The sequence below is a fragment of the Notamacropus eugenii genome, chromosome 1 (assembly GCF_028372415.1).
Source record: "Notamacropus eugenii isolate mMacEug1 chromosome 1, mMacEug1.pri_v2, whole genome shotgun sequence".
Lineage (NCBI taxonomy): Eukaryota > Metazoa > Chordata > Mammalia > Diprotodontia > Macropodidae > Notamacropus > Notamacropus eugenii.
Genome location: NC_092872.1, coordinates 74697899 through 74715657, shown reverse-complemented (window position 1 = coordinate 74715657; position 17759 = coordinate 74697899). Strand labels below are relative to the sequence as shown.

At 40.2% G+C, this 17759-nt stretch overlaps 2 protein-coding genes across 5 annotated transcripts in view; one reads left to right on the top strand and one right to left on the bottom strand.

The window, feature by feature from the left end:
- Positions 1-6023: 6023 nt before the first annotated feature.
- LOC140503901 (uncharacterized) lies at positions 6024-9707 on the bottom strand. The gene is made up of 3 exons (XM_072608325.1): positions 9347-9707; positions 8844-9299; positions 6024-6299 (listed from the first exon to the last, which is right to left on the bottom strand). The coding sequence occupies exons 1-3, from the start codon at positions 9705-9707 to the stop codon at positions 6226-6228; spliced, it is 891 nt and encodes a 296-aa protein (XP_072464426.1). The 3' UTR covers positions 6024-6225.
- KIF27 (kinesin family member 27) overlaps positions 9062-17759 on the top strand; it is a 108504-nt gene continuing 99806 nt past the window's right edge. For all 4 annotated transcript variants that reach the window (XM_072605531.1, XM_072605525.1, XM_072605519.1 and 1 more), the window contains exons 1-2: positions 9062-9166; positions 13235-13624. In XM_072605531.1, coding sequence (XP_072461632.1) covers positions 13556-13624 — 69 coding nt within the window. In that variant the 5' untranslated portion in view covers positions 9062-9166; positions 13235-13555. The remainder of the gene's footprint in view (positions 9167-13234; positions 13625-17759) is intronic.

The window sequence follows — 17759 nt, the reverse complement described above, 5'->3', positions numbered from 1 at the left end:
GGCTGGAGGTGGCCCAGGGTGTGGTGGGAGGCCTTGGTCTTTTCAAGCCGGCTCTTTAGCTTGAGAAGGTCAAGGCCTGTAACAGGTCTCAGGCTTGACTGACTGAGGCTGAGGCAGTGTCAATTGGGTGATTAAGACTTAATGAGAAATGGGACGCAGGATGGCTTATGGTCCTCCGAGTAGAAGAGGAGCTGCCCACTGCTAGCCAGACTTCCAGTTGGGCAACACAGCTTTCCCTTCCTTCCTTCCTTCCTTCCTTCCTTCCTTCCTTCCTTCCTTCCTTCCTTCCTTCCTTCCTTCCTTTCTTCCTTCCTTCCTTCCTTTCCCTCCTTCCTTCCTTCCTTCCTTCCTTCCTTCCTTTCCTTCCTTCCTTCTTTCCTTTCCATCCTTCCTTCCTTCTTTCCTTTCCTTCCTTCCTTCCTTCCTTCCTTTCCTTCCTTTCCTTCCTTTCCTTCCTTCCTTCCTTCCTTCCTTTCCTTTCCTTCCTTCCTTCCTTCCTTCCTTCCTTCCTTCCTTCCTTCCTTCCTTCCTTCCTTCCTTCCTTCCTTCCTTCCTTCCTTCTCCGTTTCCTTCTCCAACGGGAATATAAATTTTAATTTGAAACTTTTTTGGGTTTTTGTTTTTTCTCTTAGAGACCCCAAATCACTGGCTCTCATTGACTGGCCAGTAATAGGTCCCAGGTCAACCTTGGGCCTGGTTGGCTCAGAATGAATGTAAATAACAATTGTTTCTGTTTTGGCCAGAAACCCTGAGGGTTTCCCCCACCAGAATCTGGTTTTTTTCTAGACCTCTCCTCAAGCCTTGAGGCCCACTCTCCTGATTGGTAAATACCTAGCCCAGGTCATCCTCACTCTACTTAATAGCTCCTAACCCTTGACTTCTTCGCTTCTTCCACAGCCACTTTGTGCTTCTCCTGCCTCACTATTACATCATTGTCCGCCTTTTTCCCTTTTATGTGTGGTCTTCCACTATTAAAATGTAAACTCCCTGAGGGCAGAGACTGTCTTGTTTGTGGGTTTTCATTGCTTGAGCACTTAGCATAATGACCGTCTGAATAAATTCTTAATAAATGCTGTCTGCCTGTCCATCTTTCTATCTCTTCATTAGTTCCTTAGTGCATTAGTCATACACACAGACTGCTCACTTTAAACCCCTTCATCAGATTTTGTTGATCTTGTTTTACCTGACATCATCCTTTGGCTTAGCCTTTAAAAGCTGCTCATGAAGAGAGGCCAGAGACGATTGTTTGGATACAGTTCCACCAATTGAGGCCGTCACAAATATGAACTCTAGGGAACTATGTACATTAAGGAAATGGCACCAAGTAGAGACACAAACTGATAAGCAACTAAGGACAGACCAATAGGAAGCCAGACAGACACCTGAAGAATGGCCTACACACGTGCAGCCTACAAGAGAGGAGTTACGGCCACACAGACATAGAAATAAACGATACACCACTGATGAAAGAGCTATGCTGGGGAAGGTCAGCCTCAGAGAGACATTATGAAGTGAGAATAATTGTGTAGGTCCCTGGAAAGAGGAGGCCCACAGGAGAGAGGAGAGTTGTCTTGAATGTGTATGGGCTAAGATTTAAGACCTCTGTGTTCTCTGTTAGTTTAAATAAAACCTCTACAATGGTTGATGTCTGGTTTGCCCAGGTTCTTTCTGTATGGGTATGCAATTCTGATCCAAAGTGTATAAGTGAAATATTGAAGTAAGTCTCAGTGGCATCTCAAATTCAGTAATGTCTGAAACTGAATTCACCTGTTCCCTTCCTCACAGCTCTCTTATTAGGACTATTTTCTTGTCTGTTAATACAGTTGTGTATCAGGGCAGCTAAGTGCCCCAGTATAGAATGTTGCGGCTGGAGATAGGAAAACCTATGTTCAGAACTGGCCTCAGATATTTACTAGCTGGAGAAGGAAATGGCAAACCACTCCAGTATCTTTGCCAAGAAAATTCCATAAAGAGCTTATGAAAATTTGGAGAAATAAAATTTCTGCTGCTGCTTCAAGGTTGCCTCTCTTCCTTGTGTGTCACAGCTAATTGTTGTGCTGGAACAGAACTGAAAAATGACTAAACCATAGCACAGTTGTACCTGTCTTAAATCATGTAGCTTTTTAAAACTTCCTCTTTCTTGTTCTCCCTGTCATCCAATTGCTAAGACTCATGATTCTTCCTGTACCATGTCTTGTATTTGGCCCTTCCTCTTCATTCCTATCATTCCCCCTTAATCCAGGCCCTTCGTCATCTTGCATCTGCATTCCTGCAGTTTTTGACTTGCTGATCTTCCTTATTACAATCTATTGCGTATACTCACACACTTTCTGTACCATCCAAAGTGGGCAGCTGGCTGTTGCCTAAAGTCAGCATTTCATCTCCTGCTAATCTTGCATATACTGTGTTGAATTCCTACAATGTACTCCCTCTTACTTTTACTCTTAGAATCCTTAGCTTCCTTCAAGGCTCAACTCATATACCTCCTCCCATGGAGAAATTCTTTCCGATTCCCCAGTTATTAATGATTTTTCCTGCCCCTAAATATGTTCTGTTTATTTGTTAAATATCGTATCTTTATAGCAAGTTACGATGGAATGTATGCTTCTTCAGGGCAGGGACCATATGTCCATCTGTATTTGTATCCTTGGTGTCTACCACAGTATCTTGCACATTTATTTTTATTAGACCTGTGAATTTATCAGGGAAAGAATTTTCCAGGTGAGGAACTTTCTTTCAAAATGCATATCAGCACCTTCTCTGTATATATGATGGTAATAATAATATTTACATAGCACCTTATGGCTTACAAAATGCATGCCTACATATTATCCCATTTGATCCTTCAGTAAGCTCAAGAAATAGATGCTTTTATAATTCCCATCACACCGATGAAGAAACTGAGGCAAGAAGGCAGTTAAATGACTTGCCTAAGTGTCATATAGCTAGAGTACATCAGAGGTAACACTTGAACCCAGGTATGAAGCAGCACATTGGATAAAGCACTGGGGTTAAGTGATTTGCCCAAGTGTCTGAAGTGAGATTTGAACTCAGGTTAAGGATTCAGGAAGACCTGAGTTTAAATCTAGCCTCAGACGCTAGCTGTATGACCCTGGGCAAGTCACTTAACCTCTCATTTGCCTGTTTCCTCAAATGTAAAACAGAGATAATAGCACCACTTTACAGAGTTGTTTTAAGGATCAAATTAGATATTTGTTTTAAAAAAAAGCCTAACATATAGTAGGTATTAAATAATGTTCCTCCCATTCCATCTCCCTAAGCTTCTAGGCTTAGCTTCCTAGCCCTTATGTCATGCTGCTTTTTACATGAGACATGCCTAATAAATGCTCAATAAATGCTTGTTGAATAATTGTGCTTTTATCAAATTAATTTTTACTAACTTCCTTTTTTTCTACCCCTGCTTAAGGAATTGTAATGGATTCTTGTTGCTGAACAAATTATCTCCAAACTTCTTTGTCTATTTAGCAGAAATAAAATTTCTGCTGCTGCTTCAAGGTTGCTTCTCTTCCTTGTATGTCACACCTAATTGTTGTGCTGGAACAGTCAACTCTGCCCTTTTACCATCCTATTCCCATTAGTTTCTTGAGGTTCAGTGAAACCCCAAAAAGACTCAGTGGGAGGCATGACCATCCTCCAGGTGCTGGTGATGAGAAGAGATAAATGGGATAAATGGATCCAAACTTAGCAAGGAGTAGGACCTGGGGATGCCCAGTTGCAATGATTAGAGAAGAGTGGAGTGCCTGATTAGGCCCTTTGTTTATGGGGTAGACCTAGTATGCAAGGTCCAAAAGAGTAGACTGTGAAGTACTTGCACTTATAAGGAGAGTGAATATACTTTGAAAAGATGTCCTTTATACTGACATTCCTAAATACTATTTTGTAAATGAGTCAGAAAAGTGAGAGATCCCTAAGTTGACAGCCTCTAAATGTCTGTCAGTGAGCCAGATACCAGTGAGCTAGTATCTAATTTTTTATTAACTTAGGCTTTGGACACTAACAAGTTATTTCAGTATCCTTGTAAGCAGCATGGTCATTGTGAGCCTAGGAAACATTGTACAATCTCACTTTACTGTGTGTATTTTTCTTTGGGCGGGGGGAGGAAGAGGCTGGATGGGAAGAATAAGTTAATTATTAAAGGGCTAGTGCACAGAGATGGGTATTCAATGTTCAGTTATGTCCAACTCTTCATCATCCTTTTTGGGGTTTTCTTGTCAAAGATAATGGAGTTGCTGAGGTGCTTGGGTACCTGGGCTTGGACCCCAATTCTAAAATCACATTTCTCTCTAAAAATCACATTTCAAAACACTATCCCAGGCAGTTTCTCCCCAGCCCAAGGACAGTCTGCCCTAGATCTCTCTTCCTGCTACAGTAGCCAGCTGCACTTATACAGTTTATTAGTTTGAACCAGCTGTGTACAGGCTGAACTGGCTGTGTACTGGGTCATAAAGATATTTACTACTTACTGACCAATCATATATATCCCAGACTTAGACATCTGTATACTCCCTCATGTTTATCTTGTCTAACAAGACATTGAATTCTGAGAAAAATACCTGCGAACTAGATACTAAAAGTGCATGTTCCTTTAAGAAGCAGTCACTCCTTAACCACTCCCTAATCCTGCCCCGAATCACTTAGCATATTTGGCACATTTTAGCATAGAATATCCTATATAAACTTTAACTGTACCCCTCTAAGGTTGCAGGTTCCAAAAGAACTCTTGCCTTCTGAAAAGCATAACAATAAATCTTTACCACCTTGAATTCAAGAATGCTTGAGTCCTTGAATTCATTCCAGGTGACCTGCCCTGTACTCCAGTCTTTGGCCTTTCCAACCCTTGTCAGAATGGTTTACCATTTCTTTCTCCAGCTCATTTTACAGATGATAAAACTGAAGCGAACAGGGCTAAGTGGCTTGCTCAGGGTCACAGAGCTAGTAAGTGTCTAAGGTGGACTTAGACCCAAAAAGATGAGTCATCCTAACACCAGGTCCAGTGCTCTATTCAGTGTGCCACCCAGCTACCCTTGGAAATAGGTATGTACTTTCACAGTGGATAGTTGATTTTAGAAGTGTTTATGAATTGCAATGAGGGTATGAATGAAGAAACTTTGTAGATGGCCATGGACCATTTAAGATAGGTATAAAGTACTGAGGAATGGGGCAGTTAAGTGATACAGTGGATAGAACACCAGTGCAGGAGTCAGGAGGACCTGAGTTCAAATCTTACCTCAGACACTTGACACTCACTAGCTGTGTGATCTTGGGCAAATCACTTACCACCAATTGCCTCATCCTGGGTCATTTCCAGTCATCCTGTTGAATATCTGGTCACTGGATTCAGATGGCTCTGGAGGAGAAGTGAGGCTGGTGACCTGCACAGCCCTCCCTCCCTCAAAACAAAGTCAAGTGCACGTCATGTCATTTCTCTGACGGCATGGTCTTCTTTGTCAATGAAGGATGAACACACACAAAATACTGAGGAAGATGTTCAGAAGGAAAGTGAAGGCAGCTTTGTGTAAGCCTACTGAAATTGCAGAATTTTCCTAGTTCACTAAAGAGATCTCTAGAGACAGGGTTGCTTTAAGAGTAGATACTAAATCTTGTCTTCTTGCAAAAGATTTACCAAACAAGATGATCTTCCTCATAGAGAAGGATGGATAGAAAATGGAAGATTTGATGGGATTACTGGGAAGTGGATGGGCAGCTAGGTGATGCAGTGGATAAAGCTCCAAGCCCAGAGTCAGGAAGATCTGAGTTCAGATCTAACCCCAGACACTTAAGATGGGTGACTCTGGGCAAATTACTTAACCCTGTTTTCCTCAATTGAACTGAAGAAGAAAATGACAAACCACTCCAGTATCTTTGCCAAGAAAACTCCAAATGGGGTCATGAAGAGTCTGGATACAACTGAAATGACTGAAAAACAACAGCTAGGACTTGGACTGCCCTCCTCTTTGGTCAGCAGCTTGATACAGACATGAGTTTAGGCCATGGGTCAATCAATCAGTCAATAAGCATTTATTAAGTGCCTACTATGTTTGAGACACTGTGCTAAGCACTGAAGATACAAAGAAAAGCAATGTCCAGATGTGGCACAAGTGCTGGTCGAAACCTCCCACTGGACTGGAATCCTGAAGGCAATTCCCTAAGATCAGAAATGATGCCTTGCTTCTTGGGGCATTGATGATGCTGTGGCTGCCAAGCTCAGTCTAGATTCTGACTCCCAGATTCCTGTGGCTCTTGTTCCTGATTGAGCTTGGAGACTGTACTCCTTTTACCTAGAATGGGAAAGAGCAAATGAAAAGGTCAAGGAGTCCTCATTTCTTTGCTGGGGTGGGGGCAACATATGATCTTCATAGGGGGAAGAAGGCCTCACTACCCTTCCCTTCATAGCATTCTTACTAGACACTATCACACCACTGCTGAAGATGATAAGGTCAGATGTGGCAAAGAAGCCAAAGCTGACATGCCTTTTTAAATGCCTCCAAAATCCATCAGATATCTCCCTTTTGCTTTTACAGTGATGAGGATGGAATGGCAGGAAAGAAGAAGGGAGGGGGCAAAATAACAGTGTGTAGACTGTGGATAAACATTAATATGCACTAATAGAAATCTTTATCCAATGAACAATAATAATAATAGCTAACATTTATATGGTACCTACTTACATTTAGTACCAGGCCCTATGTTAAGTGCCTTACAATTATCTCATCTGATCCTTAAAACAACCCTGTGTGGTAGGTGCTATTATTTTTCCCATTGTACGGATATGGAAACTGAGACAAAAAGAGATTAGGTATCTTGTCCAGGCATCATACAAATTAGTTAAGTGTCTGAGGTCAGACCTGAACTCAGGTCTTCCTGACCTCAGGTCAGATTCCCTATTCATGGTACTACCTAGCTGCCTGAACAAAAAACTGATAATTCTATTTGAAGAATAACTGAATACATCAATCAGATGAGGAAGTTGCAGCTGATGTCCCTTTCTGAATACCTCCAAAGCCAATCAAAGAGTCTCCCCTTCACCAACCAGTTACTGAATGTTCATACATGTTATGGTCTCTCCACAACACTTTCCTCACATATCATCATAATTCTCCCAGAAGCAGCAACTGGCATCATCATCCACATAGAGAGATGTTCTCTCAAATAGTCTGGGCATGCATTGGATCCCATTACATACATTTTTTTATGTAACATACTAAGTATGTAGGTTATATATACAATATCTATTAAAGATATGAGGTTATTGCTATCTTTCATAGTTGAGACTGCCATTTTAATTTCAGTGGAATTCAACCCCCCCCCCCATTCTTAAAAGTTGCTTTTTCAAGTTGTGATGATGCATCTTTGCTAGTCTATGTTCATGTTCTCTGACAAGTTTCTCTTTATAGGACTTAGGAAGTATTATTTTTGACTACCTGGTTGTAATAAACTTAGACTCCTTAGCATGCTGTCCTGACTAAGTGAGGTAACTAGTTAAAAAGCAAATTGGTAGGAAGCTTACCTGCTAGGCTTTTCTTTACTTTTTTTTTTTTTTAAGGATATTTACTTCAAAGATTATAGCAAAGGGAATTCCAATCCCCAAAGGGAAGGCATTTATACTTGTAATAGTAGCCATTCACAGTCACTTTATTTTTAAGGCTGTTACATAATCACAGATTAAATGTTTTTCTGCAAACCCCTGGCATTTCTTAAATGTTTGTTGAATTGAATTGGAAAGTAATTTACTGGAAACAACAGTTGGTATACAAACTATGAGATAGGAAAAAGCTCAGATTTACCAACAGGCCAAAGAGACATTTTTTATTTCTCCCTGAAGGGGGTCCTTTGTTGGACTTTCTTCTCATCAGATCCTATTCTCAGTCTTAAAGCATTACGGTTCTTATTGAGGACTGCAAGAGGGGAAAGTCTAGGTGAATGACTTTTCAAAAAATTTATTTTAAAGGTAACTCTGTGTGCTTCTGTGCTCTTCCAGCCCAACGCTTCCTGTAGACACTGGCCTGAATGCAAAGACCCCTTTACTGGGGTAGGGTTGAATCTAAATGAATTTCTTCCTTTTTCCTTAGTTTTGTGTGGGATGGCTCAGGTCCCTACATAAATCAGTTACTCAGAGGCCTCTCAAAGTGATGACAGAAAAGAGATTTATTCGATTCTGGAGAAGCGGGGCCAACCTGTAGGTGTAGGAAAGCAGAAGACAAAGAAAAGGCAGTGATTTACATAGACTCTAGGGCAAGTCCCTCCCCCCCACTGACCATTATTCTCATTAGCTGAGAATATGATCTTACATGCTAGACACGAAATCTAACCAATCCCTTTTGAAATGAAGACACTGAAGAATTAGGTAAACTTTATCCAATCATTGAGACCCTAATGTACTACACAGTTTTATATCCTTATATGGAATTATTCTGTTCTAAAAATATAGTAACCTTGAGCCTCTCAGTCTTACCTCACCCCTGGGAGAAGAATTACAATCTGAGAAGTCTTCACTAAACCTATCCCACTCAGTTTTATTGGTAGGACTAATGAGGTAAAATATAGCCTTTCTAAACAACGGCCTCCATATAGAGGAGTGCTGGGGCCGGTTTAAACTGAAAAGCCAAATGTTAAACTTTCAACACAAGAATTTACCCCTCAGAAATAGGTAAACACTATTTAAAAAGACACAATTTATTGTTTTGTTGATTTCTAGACTTAATAAAGCGTTAATAATGCTGCTTAAACTTGAAAGTGCGTCCCGCATGCTCTGTTTGTCTTCCTGGAGAGCCAGCGGTCCAACGTGGGACCAGCGCATCCCTGCATCCCCGCGAGCGGCTCACCTGGCTTGGCACAGTGGTTAGTGGTCCTAGGTGTCTTCCCTCCGAAGTTGCAGCAGGGGTCGCTGTCCGCGGAGGGTGAGAGACCTGAAGACGGGAAAGCGGCGCTCTGCCCGGAATGTGCCTGGGCCCTGTCCCCTCGCTGGCCGGCAGGAGCCCGTTGCCTGGGAGAGGGAGCCGGGCGTTCCGCCGTTGCCGGGGCAACAAGTGGCAACAAAAGGGGAGCAGGAGGAGGAAGAGGAAGAGGCTCGGAAGCCTGAGCGAGGCTGCGCTCTCGTTCCTGCTGCTGCTCCCCTCGGCTGCAGGCTGGCTTTCTCCCGAGCCCGGTCAGTGTCCGGCGGCGGCGGCGGCGGCGCCTGGGCCCTCCCCCAGGGCCTGACCCTCCCCCAGGGCCTCCTCCTCCCCCTCCTTCCTCGTGGTTCCCTTCCCTGCGGCCCTTGGCCTCGCCGCCTCTCCCGGCTGTGGAGGCCCCGCGCCCCCCGCCTCCCGCCCCAGCCCCGTCCGGCCCGCGCCGTTATGGGAAGCGAGGGGGGCTTTTCTCCGAGGGGCGGGGGTCCGAAAGGCCGCGCTGGGGGCGGGGAAAGGCCGGGAAAACCGAGGTCCGTCCGGCCCACGCTCCCGTCCCGCGTAGCCCCGAAATCTGGTTCCTGCCGGCCCGGGAGCCTGTTTGGCGGTTAGGGGAGAAGAGGGGCTGTGCCTGGGGGACACAGAGACGGGGGGGTCCCCTGGGGTCTTGGGGTCGCCGAGGGCATCCGTGGGGCTCCTTCCAGCCCCGTCCTTGGATACAGAGCTCGGGAGTTCTTTATTTTTCAGTGTAACTGAAATAATAATCTTGTGTATTTGATTTTGTGCATTTAAAAACCGCATCCCGAGACCGGCCGCAGACGTCACTGGGCTTCCAAAGCCCTCTCCCGTCTCCTCTCCAAGAGCGCTTTACCCAAAGGGAAATCAGTTGTGCCCTTGGAGCCGGGACGGGGCAGGGTGTCGGGCGACTGTGGGGGTGTCCGTGGCGTGGGCACCATTCCGTGTTTGAAGTGGTGCCTGCGAGAAGTACAGGAGATGAATGATTTTGACCCAATCAGCCGTTGATTTTCTGTGTTTTCGGTGTTTATTGTAGCTAGGGATCTCTGGGGTCGTGTGAACTGATAACCGTTTTTAAGACAGACTCCTTGGGAACCGTGCCCAGGTCAGAAAGTGGGCAGTGCGGTGCAGCGAACAGTGCCCTAGCTGCTGAATCAGAGGACCTCTGTTAATGTTCTGATTCTTACTGAGTGTGTAACTTTCCGCAAGTTGCATTTTCTTCTCTGTAAAATGAAAGGGCTAGTGGTCTTAGTGATAAGTGCAAAGGGAAAGGAGAGCTCCATGTTCATTTTATTCCCTCTTGGCAAAAAAAAAAAAAAATGTTCTTTTTCTCCTAAATAACCAGCCTCTTTCAGACATCGGATACACTTCTGTGATTAAGTTACATGGACAAGGAGGTGCGGAGGAAAGAGCGTTGACTGAACTTGGGAGTTAGAATACATAGTTCTTTCATAACAATGTGACCGAGTCAATTTCTCTCTGTATCATAAGAATGTGACTGAGTCAATTTCTCTTTGTTTCATAAGAATGTGACTGAGTCAATTTCTCTCTGAACCTTTCTTTCCTGATTTTGTAAAATGAAAGGGCTGAGCAAAATAACTAAGGTCTTTTCCAGACCTAAAATCTTTTATGATTATATACATTTAATATTTTAAATCTTATCACTCCTATAAAACATTTTCATGAAAGCTGCAATTTTTAGACAAAATGATTACATTTTGAAAGCCCAAAGACACAGAAAGAGAAGATGTAGAGATTATCACACAAATTTGGTTAGTTCACATGATGTCAGAGATTACAAATTCCACCCTGGTGGTGTGTCACTGTGAACTGGGTTGGTCTTTTAATGATCTAGAGCCCTGGACTTAATAGGTTGGTGTAGGATCCTGTAGAATTTGGGTCATTCTGATAAAGCCTTCCAGAAGCCAGATTCAATTCCATACCACAGAAAGGCATCTAACTACAATGTTTGAGTAGATCGTGGATCAGTATTATTTTATTCAAATTCTTTTATGCAGATTTCATTTATACCCCTTCTTATGAGAGGACTTGTTCATTTTATGTGGCTAGGTTAGTTGAACTTTTATGGTCAAATTCTTGTTAAGATAATCATTCCTATATTTTTTAAACAAAAAGATCATTCTAACAGCATTTTAATTTTACAATTACATTTTATTACAGCTGAAGTAGAATGAAGGAGGATTTGACTTGACTTACATAGGTCACAGCCCTTGCCTTTATATCTTTGTAGTTGTTGTTCACTTGTTTTAGTCCAGTTTAAGTCGTCATAACCCCATCTGGGGTTTTCTCGGCAAAGATACTGGAGTGGTTTGCCATATCTTTCTTCAGCTTATTTTACAGATGAAGAAACTAAGGCAGATAGTGTTAAGTAACTTGCCGAGGGTCACAGTTAGTAAGTATCTGAGGCTGGATTTGAACTCAGGAAGATGTCTTCCTGACTCCAGGATTAGCACCCTATCCACTGCACCACCTGGATGTCCTACACATTTATAGTAGTGAGATATTATAAATGACTATGGATAATTATTACCTCAGGTATTATGGGTATTCAGAGATTTTTTTTTGGTAAATAATGAATTCTCCTAGTTACCCTATTTTCCTCTTTTGAACACAGTGCACTTTCTAATTTAGGATCCAGTTTTCCAGTTAGTGTCCCAGAATTTTCTCTTTTTTTAGTGTTTAACAAAGGTTTTTTTCCCCTCATTATACTGTTTTTGGTATTTAATTTGAATAGTAATTCACATGTAGCACTTCTCAAAGCTTCAGATAGCTAGTGCAAGAGTTATTATCCTTCATTGGAAAGTTTGAGACTCAGAGATGAATTGACATAGCTGATCAGTGTCAAAACTTGGATTTGAACCCAGGTCTTCTAGATCTAATTCCAGGGCTGTTTCCATTAAATCTTATGTTTTATCTTTCTTTTGTTTGGAGATATTGTAACCCAAGAAAGTTGGTTTTTGTTTTCTTCCCAGGGGGCCTAAGTTTTACCAGAGGATGCAGCATGTGGAAATGTTTTTTATAAAATTACAGATGGCAGTGCTGTGTCAGTAGTGTATAGTAAACCTCAATATCTCAAGTCATTGACATTTCCATGATATGTAATTGTCCAAGGTTTTTTCATTTCACATGTTTATATACTTAATTACTAACAACAACTCATTAAAGGGATGACTCACCTTTTGTGAGAATTCTTCAGGGAATCAGCCTATGGCTGATAATTGCTGACTGTAAGCAGTAAATGTGTGGTGTTTGTGGAGATCATATATTTGTTTATGTTCTACCTATGAGTCTAGTCTTTTCTATTTAATTGTAAATTCCTTATGGGTAAAGATTGTAGTGGTATGCTTTATAAACTTAGAGGATTTACATGTTTATTGAATGAATGGGGAAAATGGCTTCAGTTTTAGATATTAATAGTTAAACCGCTGACTTCAAAAGATTTCATTTATTTTCATTAGTAGTGCAATATTAGGATCTTCAGAAAGCACAGATCTTCAGAAAGCACAGTTCTCCACATCATAAAATCACAGGACTAAGGAAATGATTTCTTATTTAGAATTCTTTTGAAATATAAACTTTATAGTTATGGATCTTCTTTTTGTGTCTGTTTCAAAGAGCTTACTGGTGCCTTTGATTGAATACATAGCGGGAAAATTTAATAGAAGAGCTACAATTGTCTAAGTATGTTTTTTATAGTCTTAAAATTTTAAACCTCAAATGAGTCATTGTTTATACTGATGAACAAAATATTTTAATGTACTTAGTTATGTAGAATTGGAAGAGATTTCAATGATTATCTGGGCCAGCTTTCCAATTATGAAAGATGCCTCCTTACCCCTTACAGGTGCCCTGAGAAGTGATCATCTAACCTCTGGTTGAATACTTCAGGGGACAAGGGATTCACCATCTAATAAAGCATCTTCATTCTTTTGACTCCTTTAATTGTTATAAGGCTCTTTCTAGCTTCAGTTGCCCTCCATATTAATTTTACTCATAGGTCCTATTTCTGCTCTCAGGAGTTCCATAGAACAAATCCAGTCGCTTTTTTATGGATTACTTTATGTTGCCCCTTTACTTGTCTAATGAAAAGTGTTGGATTTTTTTCCTATAAGATGACAAGCTTTGTGACTACTATTTTATTTTAAATAATTTATTTTTATAAGTTATTTAGATATAGCTATTTTAATTTACTATAATGGTGCCTTCTTTACATTATAGATAGTAACTCTCATTTGATCAAAAGATTTCTGACAATTGAGGAAAAATAAATTTTTTGTCATTTTTACATGCAGGATTCAAGCTGTTATGAAAACACAAATAAGAAGGATGTTTCACACACTAGGTATTAAAAATTAGGAGCCATTTCACTGCAATCTATTGTACCATGGAAGAAATACCAGTGAGAGTTGCAGTAAGAGTCAGACCTCTGCTTTGCAAAGAAATTCTTCATAATCACCAAGTATGTGTGAGACTGATTCCAAATACCCAGCAAATTATCATTGGGAAAGATCGCATCTTCACTTTTGATTTTGTGTTTGGCAAAAATTCAACCCAAGATGAAGTTTATAGTACCTGTATTAAACCTCTAGTTGCATCATTGATTGAGGGATATAATGCTACAGTTTTTGCCTATGGACAGACTGGATCTGGGAAGACATACACCATTGGAGGAGGCCACATTGGTAAGATCCTTAAGCTTCTTTTACTTATATATGGTTATCTGATTTACTACCAAGAAGCACACTATGATGTGAGACTAAAAGAAATAAGATAGAAGATCCATGAAGTTACTGCCTTTGAAAGATTTGTCTTGAGTACTGAATCTGAAATTTTTTTGTGCTTTCTGCTAACTTTGGACAGAGCAGGACACAAATGATAATAATAGCTCACATTAAATAGCACTTTACGTTCCCCTGGGAGCTTGGAGACCTATCTTTTAGTCTTTTATTTTTTGCTATTAACTCATGGGATGACCTTGAGTAAATTATTTTTTCTCCTATGCCTAGGTGTCTTCATCTCTAAAATAAAGGGGTTGGACTAAATGATTTCGAAAGTCTCTTTTGTCTCTGATATTCTTGTGAAAGAAGTTCAAATTAAAGGAGACAGGGGTGCTTTCAAATGCTGATGTGCTTATTTATTTTGTTTCAAAAAAGTTTTTGTAATGCTATAGTCTACATTACTAATAATGTATGTAAATAGTTAAAGAATTAATTGAAATCATTATTATGAAGAGAGCTAATTTGTGAATGAATATAGTTTAACTATATTGAGAGTTGTTGGCATCAGGTTCGAGTTGAAGTTGGGACATGAAATACGTAACTTCAGTAGTTGGCATAGGCTGACACTGACCATTTAAATTAGAGGATTCAGGGTGAATTCTTGTTAATCTCTTGTCTCCCAAAATGTGAAATTTTCCTTTAAAACTCCCCATCAGGCTTGTGGTTGAATACTTCAAGTGGTGAGGGATTCACTGTCTGATATCATGGGAAGTTTTGCCTTGTTATGTTAGTAGATATTGTTTAAACTTTGTTTCCTTTGTCATTTAGAATAAGAGTGATGGATGGAAAGAAATTTTTCTTTTTGTAAAATGGAGATAACAATGCTTGTGTAATCTGCCTCAAGCTACAAAAAACTAGAGGAAATAATATATAGAGAAACTTTGTAACTGTAAAGCGTCATATGAATGAGTAATTATCATCTACAGTGTAGTGTTTATCGTTCACTGACAGTTTTTATTGGAACTAGACTTTCTTTAGTTGCTAGTACTTTACAGTCTAAATGCTAATCAGAGAGTAATGGGTTTTTAAATGCTCAGATATCTTTTTTTACAGATAATTTTGTGGCTTTTAATTTTTAATCAGAAATAAATCTAAGGAGAGATAACATAGCAACATGATAGTGTATGTCAATTTCCTCAGTTGCTGGATACCCTCACCCTCCAGCCCCACGGTATTTTAAACATTGCCTTACAGTCAGATCTTTCTTGCATATAAAAATTCTAGTTTTAGAAAAGAATAATAGACTTTGGAACTAGAATAGAACTTAGAAGTAGCATGGTGACACTGGGAGGACACTGGACTTTAGGCTGGAAGATCTGGGTTAGTTCTGAGTCTGACACAACCTTGCATGCATAGCTGTTGGCAAGTCAGCTATAATATCTGAACCTCAGTTTCTCACGTGTCAAAAATGAAGATGATAATGTTCATATTACCAACCTCACATGTGTGCAACAAGGAAAATGCCTTGTAAAGTATCAGGTGGTATATATATAAGTGAACTGTTACCACAATCTAATTAGAATGATTGGAGAATTTAACCTTTTTTTTTTTTAAAGAGCACCACATTATATTCTTCTTAAAATGTAAATAATTTGTGTATGGCCTGTAATCTTTTCTGGGTTGGTGGTATTAAATTTAAAAAAAAGTAATTTTCCTGTACTTGACTTTCTTCAACTCCTTCATTTAATACATCAGGGAACATGGGCCCACCCATTCCATGAGAAACATATATATTCTTGCTTATGTTTGAATGCTGCTAAGCTTCTTTTCTTCAGCCATTCAGGAGTCCTCCTCCACCAGGATTTTTATCAAAGAAAACTTCTTCTAAGATTATAAGCTTACACATCATTTTTTAAGAAGTATGCCTTCCAATAAAATCCTACTTGGGTGTCTTCTAATGACAGAGGAGTAACTGGGTTCTTAGAACCTCCTTGTTGCTGGAACAGCAGCCCAGTTGTGGTCTGTAAAGGTAGAAAGTTGTCAGGTATGATTAGCTCAGTAGCCAGTGAGAGTTATATCAGAGACCAGAAAGGATTAGCTACCAGGTAGCCAGTCTCAACTTATTTTAGGCTTTACTATTGCTTACCTCATTTTTACCGGATTGTGCCACACTTCTGTGTTCTTTATTTATATAAGGGTAGGCACAGTAGAGTCATTCGCCCCCCCTCCCCCCCTTAGGTCTGATAACTTTATCCTGTGATACCTTTATGATTTCCATGGAATTAATTAAAGTCATTTCTACTAGGTGTGATGGAAAGTCTGTTTTGATTGAGTGAGGGACTTGATCAAGGCCTGTTGGGCTTGTCTAAAGTCATCAAGTCAGTTTAATATCATTGTCGTTTGAGTAAGTTCTAGCTAAGACCTTGAAAGTGAATCATTGGGAAGGAGGACATGAGCCTCAGGATCCTCCTCTCTTAACCTCTTCCCCCCCAATCCAGCCCACCCCACCTACCGCCTTTGATCCTCAGAAGAAGATACTGTGAACTTCTGAGAATTGGAGGATTTGGGACATCCAGTCTGCATCTTAGAATTAACAACATTCCTGGAAAAGCGCATTTAGGATTAGTTCAACACCAGGAACCCAAGGCAAACTAGACAAACTGAAGAATGGTAGAATTATGGCATAAGAAGTAACAATAGCCCAGTAGAGAAACTATACCATTTCTAAAGGGAATCTTATGAATGCCCCCAGAAAGGGAGAAGAGAACTTCTAGCAACCAAGACTTAGGAGTTATCCCTTTGCACCATGTGCTTTCTACTCTTGAGCCCACTTTTCCCTGGACCAGAGGTAGGGAATCTAGCCTTCTGGGTCTTTTGGTGCAGCCTTTTGACCCGAGTCCAAGTTTTACAGAACAAATCCTTTTATTAAGGGTGTTTGTTCTGTGAAGTTTGGATTCAGCCAGAGGCTACCTTTGAGGACTTAGAGGGCCACATGTGGCCTTCAGGCTATAGGTTCCCGACCCTTGCCCTGGACTTCATATGTACTTGTGGGAGAGTATCCCAGACTTATTTTTTTGGTGGGAGAGGGCATGTTTTGTACCAACTGTTTTTACTCTTCACTTACCTTACCTTATATTTACTTTAGTAAATATATCAGGGCCTTGATTAACGTGTTTGAATACTGTGTCATTCAGTTTTAGGCAAATTATAAAATGATATTGAGTTGTATTTAATGTAAGCCAAAATTCAACTAATGGAATACTGAGGTTTTAACATGCTTGTCATTGGTGTGCACTTGGCTGTCATCACATGGGGATGTGATTTGCTTCTGTGTGCCATATTATCAACATGTCAATTTTTTTTAAGAGCTTATAACAAAAGCAAGAATACTCACATGGAAGCACTGCTAGTGCAAAAAAGAGTTTGTTAATGCCTTAAAACAACAATTTGATGTAATTAAATGACAGCAGTGTGGTCATAGTAACTCTAATATTAGATCTTGGATTGCCTGAATCTGTGGTACAGAATGTTATAAAATGCCCAGGTGAAATAAAAGAAAAAGGCAAAAATGCACCCAACTTTTTGTGGTTTGCAAACAGTTCTAACGAATAGAAATGTTGTAGCGATAAAACATCTTTTAGCTCTATGGATTGACGATTACAGTACAAAGTGCATTTGTCAGCAGAGCAGCCATTAAGACAAAATCTACAAGTTTATTTAAGACAGTAAAAGAAAATGAAAATGAAGTGGATAGTGAAGAAACTTTTACTGTAAGTGGTCAGTTTGCTTTAAAAATTGAGTTTAATGGCATAATGTTAAAATTACTTGAGAGTAGGCCAGTACAGATAAGAATGCAGCACCTAAATAACCTAAGATCACATCTGAAGTCAGGAAGTAGTCTAGAAGAATGAGCAAATTAAAAAAAAAAAAAGAATCCCACCATAAAGAATTATTGTGTTAACAGGAACACTCAAGATACAAACCAGAAAAGGACTCCAAAAAATTTACAAAGCCTCAAAGAAAAACGCAGCTTGGGCACAAACTCAACTAGAATTCCTGGAAGAGATAAAACAAGAATTAAAAATGTTTTTAAAGTGAA